The 13,363-nt window shown below is 39.6% G+C and overlaps 1 protein-coding gene across 2 annotated transcripts; it reads left to right on the top strand.

The window, feature by feature from the left end:
* The first annotated feature begins 205 nt into the window (after positions 1-205).
* hexb (hexosaminidase B (beta polypeptide)) lies at positions 206-8,936 on the top strand. 2 transcript variants are annotated; one of them, XM_083930193.1, is made up of 14 exons: positions 206-504; positions 653-804; positions 1,876-1,941; positions 2,333-2,379; positions 3,169-3,279; positions 3,365-3,466; positions 3,571-3,703; positions 3,950-4,130; positions 4,218-4,304; positions 4,437-4,509; positions 6,197-6,377; positions 6,768-6,858; positions 6,973-7,077; positions 8,617-8,936. In XM_083930193.1, the coding sequence occupies exons 1-14, from the start codon at positions 260-262 to the stop codon at positions 8,678-8,680; spliced, it is 1,638 nt and encodes a 545-aa protein (XP_083786319.1). In that variant the 5' UTR covers positions 206-259; the 3' UTR covers positions 8,681-8,936. The 2 variants fall into 2 exon arrangements, with proteins under 2 accessions (XP_083786319.1, XP_083786320.1); XM_083930194.1 differs by lacking the exon at positions 6,197-6,377 and adding an exon at positions 5,569-5,743.
* The last annotated feature ends 4,427 nt before the right edge of the window (positions 8,937-13,363 follow it).

Genomic DNA, 13,363 nt, shown 5'->3' with positions numbered 1-13,363 from the left:
AAACCTAAAACATGCAGGACAGTGGTCCTCCAGGCGCAGGATAGAGCACCCCTGAACTAGAATAAAAAGATGTTCGAATGGAGGGGGGGACTTTTCCACATTTGCATGCATGTGGGTCGTGTGCTGCTTCCCCTTTAAATCTTTGCACAACATGAACTTCCGCATGAAGCCCCGCCCACCTCCCTCCTCGCTCCTCTATGCTCATAACACTGCTGCCTGCTCGACGGGTCTTGTGACTCTGCTGTGCACCGCTAAAAAAATGGTCCTTACACTAAAGTTTATCCTTCTGCTGCTGGCTCTCGCCTTTGCCCGGGGGCGGAAGCACAACCACGACGCCGAGCTCGTTGCCCAGCCTTCGCAGTACGGCTCCCTGTGGCCGCTGCCGCAGCAAGTCAAAATCTCAGATGTGTCATTCAAGTTGAACGGCGTCAACTTCAAAGTGGTTGACGCCAAAGAGTCATCCGCCGGGCCGAGCTGCAGCCTCCTGCAGGACGCGTACAGGAGGTGAGACACTCTTCTTTTACTCCACTGGTTTGTTTTCATTTTCACTCTCTCTCTCTGTTTGTTATGGGGGAAATGGAGCGCCGTGCTGCGTTCAGGGACCGGCCGCCGCATGATAAACACTGCTTCCCTTCCCCGCCTCTCTCGCCAGGTACTACGAGTACATGTTCGGCGCTGCTAACAGGCAGGAGACGAGCGGGAGCAGGCGAGCAGCCCTGTCTGAGCTGACGGAGCTGCAGGTGTGGATCACATCACCTGACTCTGAATGTGACAGCCACCCCGGTGTGACCTCTGACGAGTCATGTGAGTCTCTTCCTCTTTCAGGTCACTTTTTATATGATCAGGATATTTAGTCTGGTGCTTCTGCACAGCGGAGGAACATTAAGGTACTAGTTTACGTGAGTATCTCCATTTTAGTTTATCTTATCTGATATGGACATCACTGCGTCATCATGGATGCAGTGTGTGAAGTGTTTGTAGCAAAGCCCTCTCCCCTCAATTTCCTTTTTTTGAATTTAATTTATAACCCAAAGAGGTAAAATACAAAGAAGTGTAGACTTAAACTACTAAAATGTATATACAGTAGTTAAACCTGTCCCAACACTTAAATCCTGCTTACACCTTGATGTTTTTAACCCATTAATGTAATAATATATATCCTTAACACAACAGAGTCACTCTCTCTCACTCGCCTGTTTAACCTGTTGAGAGATTTTACAGTAAACCACATATAACATATAACACATTACCCCCTCAGAAACAGGCTGAGCACAATTGTACTTTTTGGAGTGCTGAGGTATTGTATGTTGCTGAATGCATGATGACGTGCGGCTGTGGGTCAGTGGTAGAGTGGGTCGAGGTTGGTTCATCCTTGGGCAAGACACTGAACCCTGTGCTGCGCATGGGTGTGGGTTCATGGTGTGAATGGTTAGATGGTATGCAGATGTCCACTGCCGTCTGTGTGAATGGGTGAATGTGACAAGCAGTGGGAAAGCGCCTTGAGTAGTAAATGGACCATTTTTCTGCTAAACGAGTTCCTTCAGGTTTGAAACTTAACGTGCATTTTGCTAATAATACTTGGAGGAATTTGCTTTTACTTGCAACAGAGTATTTTGAAATTGTTGCAGGTTCTGAGTACTTTGATGATATTTTCTCATCTATTTAATTCTCCATGCTACATTTAACTACCAGAGAAAATGACCCACGCTCATGATTTACCAATGGAATTAGAGATCGCCTGGGCGGTAGATACTAGGATTAACACGTAGCCCCCCTGGGTGCTTAAGACCCTGACGCTGGCACCATGATAACCACCTGCCAAGCTTCGATAACACTGACTTTGCATGTGCAATGCATTTCTGTTTGTGTCCACAGATGAGCTGTCAGTGGATCAGCCGTATGCTATCCTGAAAGCACCAAAGGTCTGGGGAGCCCTGCATGGTACGGTCTTTTTTGCCCATTATTGCATTGCATTTCAGAGTTCTATCTTGGTTGATCTGTTTGTCTTTATGCTGAACTTTATGCTGTAGCTTCATATTTAACAGCAGACATGAGAGTTGTTGATTATTCAGTTGATCAAAAGATTATAATCATTTCAGCTCTCTATTTGTGTATGTGTATTTCATTATGTGCAATGGAAAGGTAAATGATCTGTGGCAAAGCGGGCGTCACTCCCTACAATACAAAACAACAGTGTAATTCTGCTTTCTGTGGAACTTTGCTCACAAATACAAAGCATGTTATCAAACGAGAGCATCTTAAGTTTATGGTATCATAAAAACTTCCCAGAACTTGACATGATAACGTACAATGCATATTTTATTACTTTTAGGCCTGGAAACGTTCAGCCAGTTGGTGTATGAAGATGAATTTGGAACAGTGAGTATGTTTTAAAAAAATATTTATTCAATCTTATTTATTTTTGCTATTAGTTTCTTTTCTGTTTTTTCTTACTGTACCTATCTTCTAACGTTATACGTTGTTCGGTTGCTGGATTGGTTATTGCGACCGTGTCTGACATGGGATTCATGTTGGGGGTTTTTGGTGTGTTTTGTCTGTTTTTCGTCATTTAAAGCAGACACACTGTACGGCTGTGATGTTTTTTGTTGTGCACTTCATCTCATCTCATCTTCAGCCTCTTATCCGGGGTCGGGTCGCGGGGGCAGCACCTTTAGCAGGGGACCCCAAACTTCCCTTTCCCGGGCCACATTAACCAGCTCTAACTGGGGGATCCTGAGGCGTTCCCAGGCCAGTGTGGAGACATACTCTCTCCACCTAGTCCTGGGTCTTCCCTGAGGACTCCTCCCAGCTGGACATGCCTGGAACACCTCCCTAGGGAGGCGCCCAGGGGGCATCCTTACTAGATGCCTGAACCACCTAAACTGGCTCCTTTCAACGCAAAGGAGCAGCGGCTCTACTCCGAGTCCCTCCCGGATGGCTGAACTTCTCACCCTGTCTCTGAGGGAGACTCCAGCCACCCTCCTGAGAAAACCCATTTAAGCCGCTTGTACCCGCCACCTCGTTCTTTCGGTCATGTTGTGCACTTGTCTGCAAAATTTACAAAAAACAATTGGGAAAAAAATTATAGATATTTTATTCATAATGAGGATCAAAGGTCGACTGTATGCGAGCCAGGTTTGAACTGATTTCCACTTTGTGTCCTTTCAGAAAAGCATCAATTCAACAACAATCAGTGACTTCCCCAGGTTTGCACATAGAGGCATCTTACTGGACAGCTCACGGCATTTCCTGCCCATTAAAGTCATCTTGGCTAATCTGGTACTTCAAGACCTTTTTATATATATACTTCTCCCATTTTTAATTTAAATTACTGCAGTTAACTTTTTCCCCTTCATTAAAATAGGAAACGATGGCGATGAACAAATTCAATGTTTTCCACTGGCACATCGTGGACGATCCGTCCTTCCCTTACCTGAGCCAGACGTTCCCACAGCTGAGCCAGCAGGTCAGTGAGCTCCATGGTTTTTGGTGTTAAATCTCAGCAAAGGCCAGTTCAGTTATTAATATCAAAACATTTGTATTTTTCACAATCCTCTAAATGGTTCACAGGGAGCTTACCACCCATACACACACGTGTACACACCCGCTGACGTGAAGAGGGTGATTGAGTTTGGCCGTCTGCTAGGCATTCGTGTTATCCCGGAGTTTGACACTCCAGGACACACACAGTCTTGGGGAAAAGGTGAGTTTTGTAAGCGTCCACCTTTTTTGACAGGTTCTCCGGCTTCCTCCCACAGTCAAAAGACATGTATGCGTAATTGATGTCTTTAAATTGCCCGAAGGTGTGAATGGTTGTCTGTCTCTGTTCGTCTCCATGTGCCCCTCAATAGACCTGAGATAGCCTGAGATGGAAGATTGTCATTGCCAACAACTTCTAAATTCTTGTGCACCTGACTGTAAGATATAAAAGTATAAACTTTCCTCTCAGGCCAGAAAGATCTGCTCACACCCTGCTACTCTGGCTCCAAGCCCTCTGGCTCCTTCGGACCAGTGAACCCCATCCTGAACTCTACGTATGACTTCATGAGCCAGTTCTTCAAGGAGATCAGCACCGTGTTCCCTGATGCCTACGTTCACCTGGGGGGTGATGAGGTGGACTTCACCTGCTGGTAAGACTGTGCACTCAATGTCAAAAATCCTCCCTTAGAAACAATTGACAGAAGTGAAAATTTGGCTGCTGTTTCTTTCCCCTGCAGGAAGTCAAACCCGGACATCCAGAAGTTCATGGAGGAGCAAGGTTTTGGACAGGACTACAGGAAACTGGAGTCATTCTATATCCAGAAGTGAGCTGCTCATTTGAAGTATTTTGCTTCTTCAACACTAAACTGGTTATCAGAATTTTTTGAGTTATATTTGTTATTCAAAAAAGATTTAAAAAAAATGTTTTAATGTTGTGCCTCTTTTTGATCTGCTAGACTCTTGGATATCGTCACCGCTACCAAGAAGGGCTACATGATCTGGCAGGAGGTCTTTGACAATGGTGTTAAGGTAACTAAATACTTTGTTCTATGTTAGAGTTAAAGCTGTATACTTTTATACACTCGATCAGGGGTTCCTAAACTGGGGGGTGGGAGTTATAAAAACATGGCAAGGCTAAATATAAAAGATTTGTGGTTCTACTCTGCGAGCAAAGCATGGACAAGTATGTCAAAGGACTGCCAGGTACACGTAAAGCGGCTGATAAATTGGCACTAAACGCCACAACTACCAAAACAAAGACAGGAAAATACGATGAGGCATATGTCGCCCTGGGCTCCTTCTAGCCAATGAAAAGAGACGGAGCTTAGATTATTTTTAAGGGGAATCCTGCTGAAAAGGTTTGGGAACTACTGAACTAAGTGTTTTATCACAATGTATAGGTAATTATGTTTTTTAATATTCATTATGTTATTAAAGGGACATTTTTGGAAATTAGCACATTTGTTTTCTTCATGAAAGTTAGGTGAAAAGATCCATAACGTTGCAACTCTCATGTCAGAATGCTAAATGTGCAGCTATCGCTAGCAGTTAGCTTAGCGTGAAGATGTTTACAAAATCCGTCTACCAGCACTTCTGAACAGCTGTAAATGACTGATATCATGTTTGTTTTATTCCAGCAACATGCTGTCGTTTTAAGGGCTAGCTAGCCTAGCCATGAGGTTGCCAGGCACCTAGCAGAGAAAACCAGAAGTCACATAGTCAACATATAACCCTACACAATAGCACAATTTCTCATTCAGAATACTCTGTACCGATAACATAAACAAGACATAAAGTGCTAATCAGTAAGCTTTAAAGCTGTTCGTAGGTGTATTTTGTTATCTTTGGACATAGCCAGGCTAGCTGCTTCCCCCTTTCGCCAGTCAAGCTAATAAGCTAACTGGCTTTTCATTGTGGCTTCACATTTAGCATACAGACATGAGAGTGGTATCAATCTTTTCATCTAACGCTCAGCTAGAAAGTGAAATAATGCATTTCCCAAAATGTCACACTATTCCTTTATTCAAAACCAACCACTCATGTAGTATACATGTACAAGTACAGAAGCTCGGTCTGTAACTGTTCCAGTTAAAGCCAGACACCGTAGTGCACGTGTGGATCGGCGGCGGGGCTAATGAGGAGATGGACAAGGTCACTGCAGCAGGGTACACCACCATCCTCTCCGCCCCATGGTACCTAGATTACATTAGCTACGCACAGGACTGGCAGAAGTACTACAAGGTTGAGCCGCTCCACTTCAACGGTCAGTTTTCATAAAAATCCTCAATCCAATGTCCAATCAATCAATCAATTGTATTTGGTGTATAAAAAAACTTGAGGCAAAAAAAGAACTGTGGATTTTGTTCAACAGGCTTACGCTTGCTGCACAGTTGTGACAAGGAGTGAGAGTCAGAGACAGACATAAAAAGGCAGATGGGGCTGTGCGGTTGGTGGTTTTACAAGTTGTGTCTTCCAAGCGTTGATGTAATTGACCGCTTTGGAAGACCAATCCTGCTTTCTTTAAAACCCAATAAGTATTAAGTAAATAATGAACGAGCAATGTGGCATGACAATAAGGAAATCTCCTCATTTCTGGTGTTCTGGGTTAAATAATAAGTCAGGTTGGGTCCTCTATAAATCCTGACGACCACGAGACTGAACCTTTTTCTTCTCTGTCTGGCTGATACTGATCCTTGTATGTGTGTGTGCTGTGTAGCTGAAACCAGACACACTTATCCACGTTTGGAAAGGAAACCAGGAGCAATACCAGAGTGAGATGGCAAATGTTACATCCTCAGGGTACCAGACCCTGCTGTCCACTCCCTGGTACCTGAACCGTATCTCCTATGGCCAGGACTGGCACGGCCATTACAGGGCCGACCCACAGGATTTCAAGGGTTTGTGTCTCCATGATTGATTCATTTAGCGAGGTATTTTTTAAATAGGCTATGAGGTTCATGTTATTATTGCTGTTCATGCATCATTGCTTTTTTTCAGTATTCCTATGTGGCTGTTTGACTTTGCCCAATCATACAGTTCGGTTTTATTGTTCTGTTGTTGCTCTGACTCAGATTGTATCAGCCGTATTGTCAGACTGTTGACACATATCTGAAATGTCATGAAGTTGCTTGTCACTCCTGTGCAAAACACGCGTAAGCCTGTTGAATGAACAGAGGGATGATATCTTAATGTTTTACCGTCACAGTTGAGACACTCACAGTGCAATTGTAATTAAATTAAATATCACTCTAGTCTAGATTTGATCAAATATAACATCTTCAAAACAGGAACTGAACAGCAAAAGAAGCTTGTGATTGGCGGTGAGGCCTGTTTGTGGGGCGAGTATGTGGACGCCACCAACCTGACACCCAGACTCTGGTATGTTATTTAGTAGTAAACTATGATCAGACAATAAAGGTGTTTTGAACCATGACACATCACATGACTGCAGCTGTAACTGAATTTTTTTCTCGTCTCCTCCGTCGCTCCCAGGCCTCGTGCCAGCGCTGTGGCAGAGCGGCTGTGGAGCGCCAAGGACGTGACGGACATCAGCGATGCCTTCAACAGGCTGTCTGTCCACCGCTGTCGCATGGTGGAGTAAGTATCTGAAGTCTCTTTATACTATTCTATATATCTACATTTTTTAAAACATACTATACCTTTTTTGTTGCTTTTTTATGACATGCTATACTATGCCTTTTTAAAACTTTTGACATGCTAAGACTTTGTTTGTGACATTTTTAACAGCATACTACACTGACTTTATATGTTACTTCTTTCAATATAACAATGACTTTTTTTCGACATACTACACTATGATTTCTTTGTTACTTCTTTCCACATACTATGACATTTTTATTTATTTTTTAAACTTTTTTTATGGTGTTTTACATATTACAAATAGTAAAGTGGTCCTTTTTTTTCTAGAAAAAACAAACATAACGGAAAACAAAAGTGGTCAGAGGCTGTATTGCTGCATACTCACAAAACTACAACAGCCATATAAATATTTTTTTAAAAGTAAATTAAAAAAAAAGAAAAAGGGAAGGACTGGGACGGAAATAGAAATTAAAAAATCAAAATAAAAGAAGGGAAACCGACATCAGTCAGGTAATAATACACTGTAATTGAGATGGCATCAGACCTCCTAAATCAGATTAGCAGCATGTGACCCTCAACACAACAGAACAAACAGATCTTCCCCTCTGAGTTGCCTCCGTCATGTCAGTCAGGGGTGGGTGGAAGATTTGTCATCTTAACAAGTTGTAAGAGTGGACCCCACAATTTCCCAAATTTACTGCAGCAGCCAGATTAAGAACGTCTGATTTTCTCCAATTTAGGAAAATAAAGGGTGTCTCTAATCCAGTGGGCATGACAGGGCGGTGTTGTTGATTTCCAATATATTACAATTAGTCTTCTGGCTAACAGGGAACCAAAGGCCAGTATATCCTTTTTGGACTTAACAAAGGAAGAGGGGGGGCAACCCCAAACAGTGCACTCAGAGCATTGGGCTTTATTTTCTCCCCCACTTCCTGTGACAGGGAATTGAAAACCTCAATCCAATAATTACGTAGAGCTGGACACTGCCAGAGTGTATAAGTGAAGTTTGCGGAGAGATCGCTTACACCTGTCACACCACCATAAATCTTCATACTATGACATTTTAATGACCTATTTCGACAAACTACACTATGACTTTTCAACAAATTACGTCATGGCTGCATCTTATGACGGATTTAAGCATTTTTTGGACATATTGGATTTTGACTAATTAGGAGTGTTTCAACAAATTATGTTATGACTGCTTTAAACGGGCTATCCCATGACTGATTTAAGCATATTTCGACATTTCATATTTTGACTTTTTTTGACATACTTTTCTACGACTTCTCCTTTTTTCATCAAATTTTGCCATGACGGTATTTGACTGATTTTAAGCATTCCTTGGACATTTTATATTTCATAGGATTAGATCGTCATAGGATAGTCTGTCTAATGTAGTCATGGTGTAATTTGTTGAAAAAAGTCAGGGAAAGTCACAGAAAAGTGTCAAAAAAACCCGTTATATGTTGAAAAAAGTCCAAAATATAAATATGAAACATAGTAATCATCAAACTCCTCCCCTCCCTATCTTAGACGTGGGATTCCAGCTGAGCCGCTGTTCTCCAGCTACTGTCCTCGTGAGTACAAAGGCATCTGAAAACTGAAGAGCTGTCGATGGGAACAGGAAAAGGAAAGCACATCTGCAATCAGCTCCACGCTCAAACTTAAACTAAGAAATCAAATCCAAACTGCCTTTGTAGAGATGTCACTTTACTGATGCTCTGATCAGCATTTTAGAATCTGCTCTACAGCACTCGTGTCTAATGTAAAACACTTCTGAATTTATAAATGCACTCTGTTTTTTTATGAATGTTTGTGAAATTCAATGTCAATAAAATTATGAGATTTTCTGAGTCTAGTCCGGTGTTTTTGTGGGAAAAAGCAAGGGTATGAAATATTTGTATGTATGTTTAAGCATGGTATACATGGTAAACAGTCAGTTTGCTGTCAAAAGGCAAAAAATAATATAATAAATAAAAATACAATGTCCAAAAATGTTTGAATTAGTCATATTATATATCCTGTCTACTGCAATTATGGCTTTATTTGTTGAGAAAAAGTCATAGAAATGTGTGTCCAAAAAATAAGCCAAAAAAGTCATAGTAATAAGTCAAAATCTAAAATGTCCAAAGATGCTTTAATCAGTCATATGATAGCCTGTCTAATGCAGCTATGGCCTAATTTGATGGAAAAAATGTACAGGAAAAGTCAGTGCGTCCAAAAAATAAGCCAAAAAAAAAAAGTCATAGTAAATAGTAGTGTTGTTTTTGACGGCCTGTTTTACTTTTAGTCTAGTTTAGTTTTAGTCGACTAAAAGTCTGAGAGTTTTAGTTTTAGTCGACTAAAAGTCTGATCATTTTAGTCTAGTTTTAGTCAAAGAAAATTGTATATTAGTCTCTTTTTAGTGATGCGATTATATTTAATCAATATAATAAATGTACCGAGTAGTATTGAGGAAACCAACATTTCCTTTGAGCCAAACCCATCAGATATCTTTAGTTTACGTGCACATCTCTTTAGTTTACATGCACATATCTTTAGTTTACATGCACATCTCTTTAGTTTACATGCACATATCTTTAGTTTACATGCACATGTCTTTAGTTTACATGCACATGTCTTTAGTTTACGTGCACATGTCTTTAGTTTACGTGCACATATCTTTAGTTTACATGCACATCTCTTTAGTTTACATGCACATATCTTTAGTTTACATGCACATGTCTTTAGTTTACATGCACATGTCTTTAGTTTACATGCACATGTCTTTAGTTTACGTGCACATGTCTTTAGTTTACGTGCACATATCTTTAGTTTACGTGCACATATCTTTAGTTTACATGCACATGTCTTTAGTTTACATGCACATGTCTTTAGTTTACATGCACATGTCTTTAGTTTACGTGCACATGTCTTTAGTTTACGTGCACATATCTTTAGTTTACGTGCACATATCTTTAGTTTACATGCACATGTCTTTAGTTTACATGCACATGTCTTTAGTTTACATGCACATGTCTTTAGTTTACATGCAGATGTCTTTAGTTTACATGCACATCTCTTTAGTTTACATGCACATCTCTTTAGTTTACATGCACATACCTTTAGTTTACATGCACATACCTTTAGTTTACATGCACATGTCTTTAGTTTACATGCACATGTCTTTAGTTTACATGCACATGTCTTTAGTTTACATGCACATGTCTTTAGTTTACATGCACATATCTTTAGTTTACATGCACATGTCTTTAGTTAACATGCACATGTCTTTAGTTTACATGCACATATCTTTAGTTTACATGCACATGTCTTTAGTTTACATGCACATGTCTTTAGTTTACATGCACATGTCTTTAGTTTACATGCACATGTCTTTAGTTTACGTGCACATCTCTTTAGTTTACGTGCACATATCTTTAGTTTACGTGCACATATCTTTAGTTTACATGCACATGTCTTTAGTTTACATGCACATGTCTTTAGTTTACATGCACATCTCTTTAGTTTACATGCAGATGTCTTTAGTTTACATGCACATCTCTTTAGTTTACATGCACATATCTTTAGTTTACATGCACATGTCTTTAGTTTACATGCACATGTCTTTAGTTTACATGCACATGTCTTTAGTTTACATGCATATATCTTTAGTTTACATGCACGTATCTTTAGTTTACATGCATATATCTTTAGTTTACATGCAGATATCTTTAGTTTACATGCACATGTCTTTAGTTTACATGCACATGTCTTTAGTTTACATGCATATATCTTTAGTTTACATGCACGTATCTTTAGTTTACATGCACATGTCTTTAGTTTACATGCACATGTCTTTAGTTTACATGCACATATCTTTAGTTTACATGCACATGTCTTTAGTTTACATGCACATGTCTTTAGTTTACATGCATATATCTTTAGTTTACATGCAGATATCTTTAGTTTACATGCACGTATCTTTAGTTTACGTGCACATCTCTTTAGTTTACGTGCACATATCTTTAGTTTACATGCACATCTCTTTAGTTTACATGCACATATCTTTAGTTTACATGCACATATCTTTAGTTTACATGCATATATCTTTAGTTTACATGCAGATATCTTTAGTTTACATGCACATCTCTTTAGTTTACATGCAGATATCTTTAGTTTACATGCAGATATCTTTAGTTTACATGCACATCTCTTTAGTTTACATGCACATCTCTTTAGTTTACATGCACATCTCTTTAGTTTACATGCACATCTCTTTAGTTTACATGCACATGTCTTTAGTTTACATGCACATGTCTTTAGTTTACATGCACATCTCTTTAGTTTACATGCACATCTCTTTAGTTTACATGCACATATCTTTAGTTTACATGCACATATCTTTAGTTTACATGCACGTCTCTTTAGTTTACATGCACATCTCTTTAGTTTACATGCACATGTCTTTAGTTTACGTGCAGATATCTTTAGTTTACGTGCACATATCTTTAGTTTACATGCACATATCTTTAGTTTACATGCACATATCTTTAGTTTACGTGCACATATCTTTAGTTTACGTGCAGATATCTTTAGTTTACGTGCACATATCTTTAGTTTACATGCACATATCTTTAGTTTACATGCACATGTCTTTAGTTTACATGCACATATTTTTAGTTTACATGCTCATCTCTTTGTTTACATGCACATATCTTTAGTTTACATGCACGTATCTTTAGTTTACATGCACATATCTTTAGCTTACATGCACATATCTTTAGTTTACATGCACGTATCTTTAGTTTACATGCACGTATCTTTAGTTTACATGCACGTATCTTTAGTTTACATGCACATCTCTTTGTTTACATGCACATATCTTTAGTTTACATGCACGTATCTTTAGTTTACATGCACATATCTTTAGTTTACATGCACATATCTTTAGTTTACGTGCACATATCTTTAGTTTACATGCACATCTCTTTAGTTTACATGCACATCTCTTTAGTTTACATGCACGTATCTTTAGTTTACATGCACATATCTTTAGTTTACATGCACATATCTTTAGTTTACATGCACGTATCTTTAGTTTACATGCACATCTCTTTAGTTTACATGCAGATGTCTTTAGTTTACATGCACATCTCTTTAGTTTACGTGCACATATCTTTTGTTTACATGCACGTATCTTTAGTTTACATGCACATATCTTTAGTTTACATGCACATATCTTTAGTTTACGTGCACATATCTTTAGTTTACATGCACATATCTTTAGTTTACATGCACATATCTTTAGTTTACGTGCACATATCTTTAGTTTACGTGCACATCTCTTTAGTTTACGTGCACATCTCTTTAGTTTACGTGCACATATCTTTAGTTTACGTGCACATATCTTTAGTTTACATGCACATATCTTTAGTTTACATGCACATATCTTTAGTTTACATGCACATATCTTTAGTTTACATGCACATCTCTTTAGTTTACATGCACATATCTTTAGTTTACAGCATGTACAGGTCTAGAATAGGCTATCCAATTCATGTTGATGCTAAATTCAGTTCAGTGTGAAAAACAAAACTAGTGAAAGTATTTGGCCAACAAGGAAGTTTACTGCACTGATAGAGTGAGTCAGTCAGGTAGGAACTAAACACACACTTTACACTCTGACACAAATATATACACGTACACATGCTAGTCTCTCTCTCACACACACACACACACACAGGCTAGTCTCTCTCACGCGCGCACGCGCACACACACACACACACACACCTCCAGTGGCTAACGCCAAAGCTAGCGTTAAAACCCGACACATTAACCGTAGCCTCGTGTCGCATGAGCTTAATGAAACAGAAAGTATCGTTACGTTAATGTCTGGACTTACCTAAAGTTCATTATGGGATGCCCTGAGGTGTCTCTGAAGATCCGCGGTGGGTTTTCCTGTGATTTTTTGGCTGCATTTCTTTCTTTTTACACAACACATGCCGTTTTCTTTTCCACGTGTGTGTAATGAAAGTGTTTCTTCTTTTCCTCCCAAACACGAGCCCCGGCTGGTGTCACACTTTGTTCTCATGTTTATTTAGTTTAGTTAACACTAACATTAACGCTAAACCCACAGCAGCTGCAGCTTCGGAATCCAAATAATGCGCGTGTGGGGATTCAGGAAGTGACGTCGCCCAGACGCGGGACTGGGAGAAAACTACAAAATAATAATAATAATAACGGGACTAAACGAGACGAAACAAAGTTATATATTTCGTCTTAGTCATCGTCACATGCC

This window comes from Echiichthys vipera (genome assembly GCF_963691815.1).
Source record: "Echiichthys vipera genome assembly, chromosome: 16".
Taxonomy (NCBI): domain Eukaryota; kingdom Metazoa; phylum Chordata; class Actinopteri; order Perciformes; family Trachinidae; genus Echiichthys; species Echiichthys vipera.
Note: the sequence above shows the minus strand (reverse complement) of the source record. Positions and strands in the feature narration are given on the sequence as shown.

Coding starts and splice junctions, on each gene's coding strand:
- hexb (XM_083930193.1), top strand. CDS start 260: ATGGTCCTTACACTAAAGTTTATCCTTCTGCTGCTGGCTCTCGCCTTT. Junction 2,380..3,168: donor ATGAAGATGAATTTGGAACA/GTGAGTATGTTT, acceptor GTGTCCTTTCAG/AAAAGCATCAATTCAACAAC. Junction 6,378..6,767: donor CGACCCACAGGATTTCAAGG/GTTTGTGTCTCC, acceptor TCTTCAAAACAG/GAACTGAACAGCAAAAGAAG.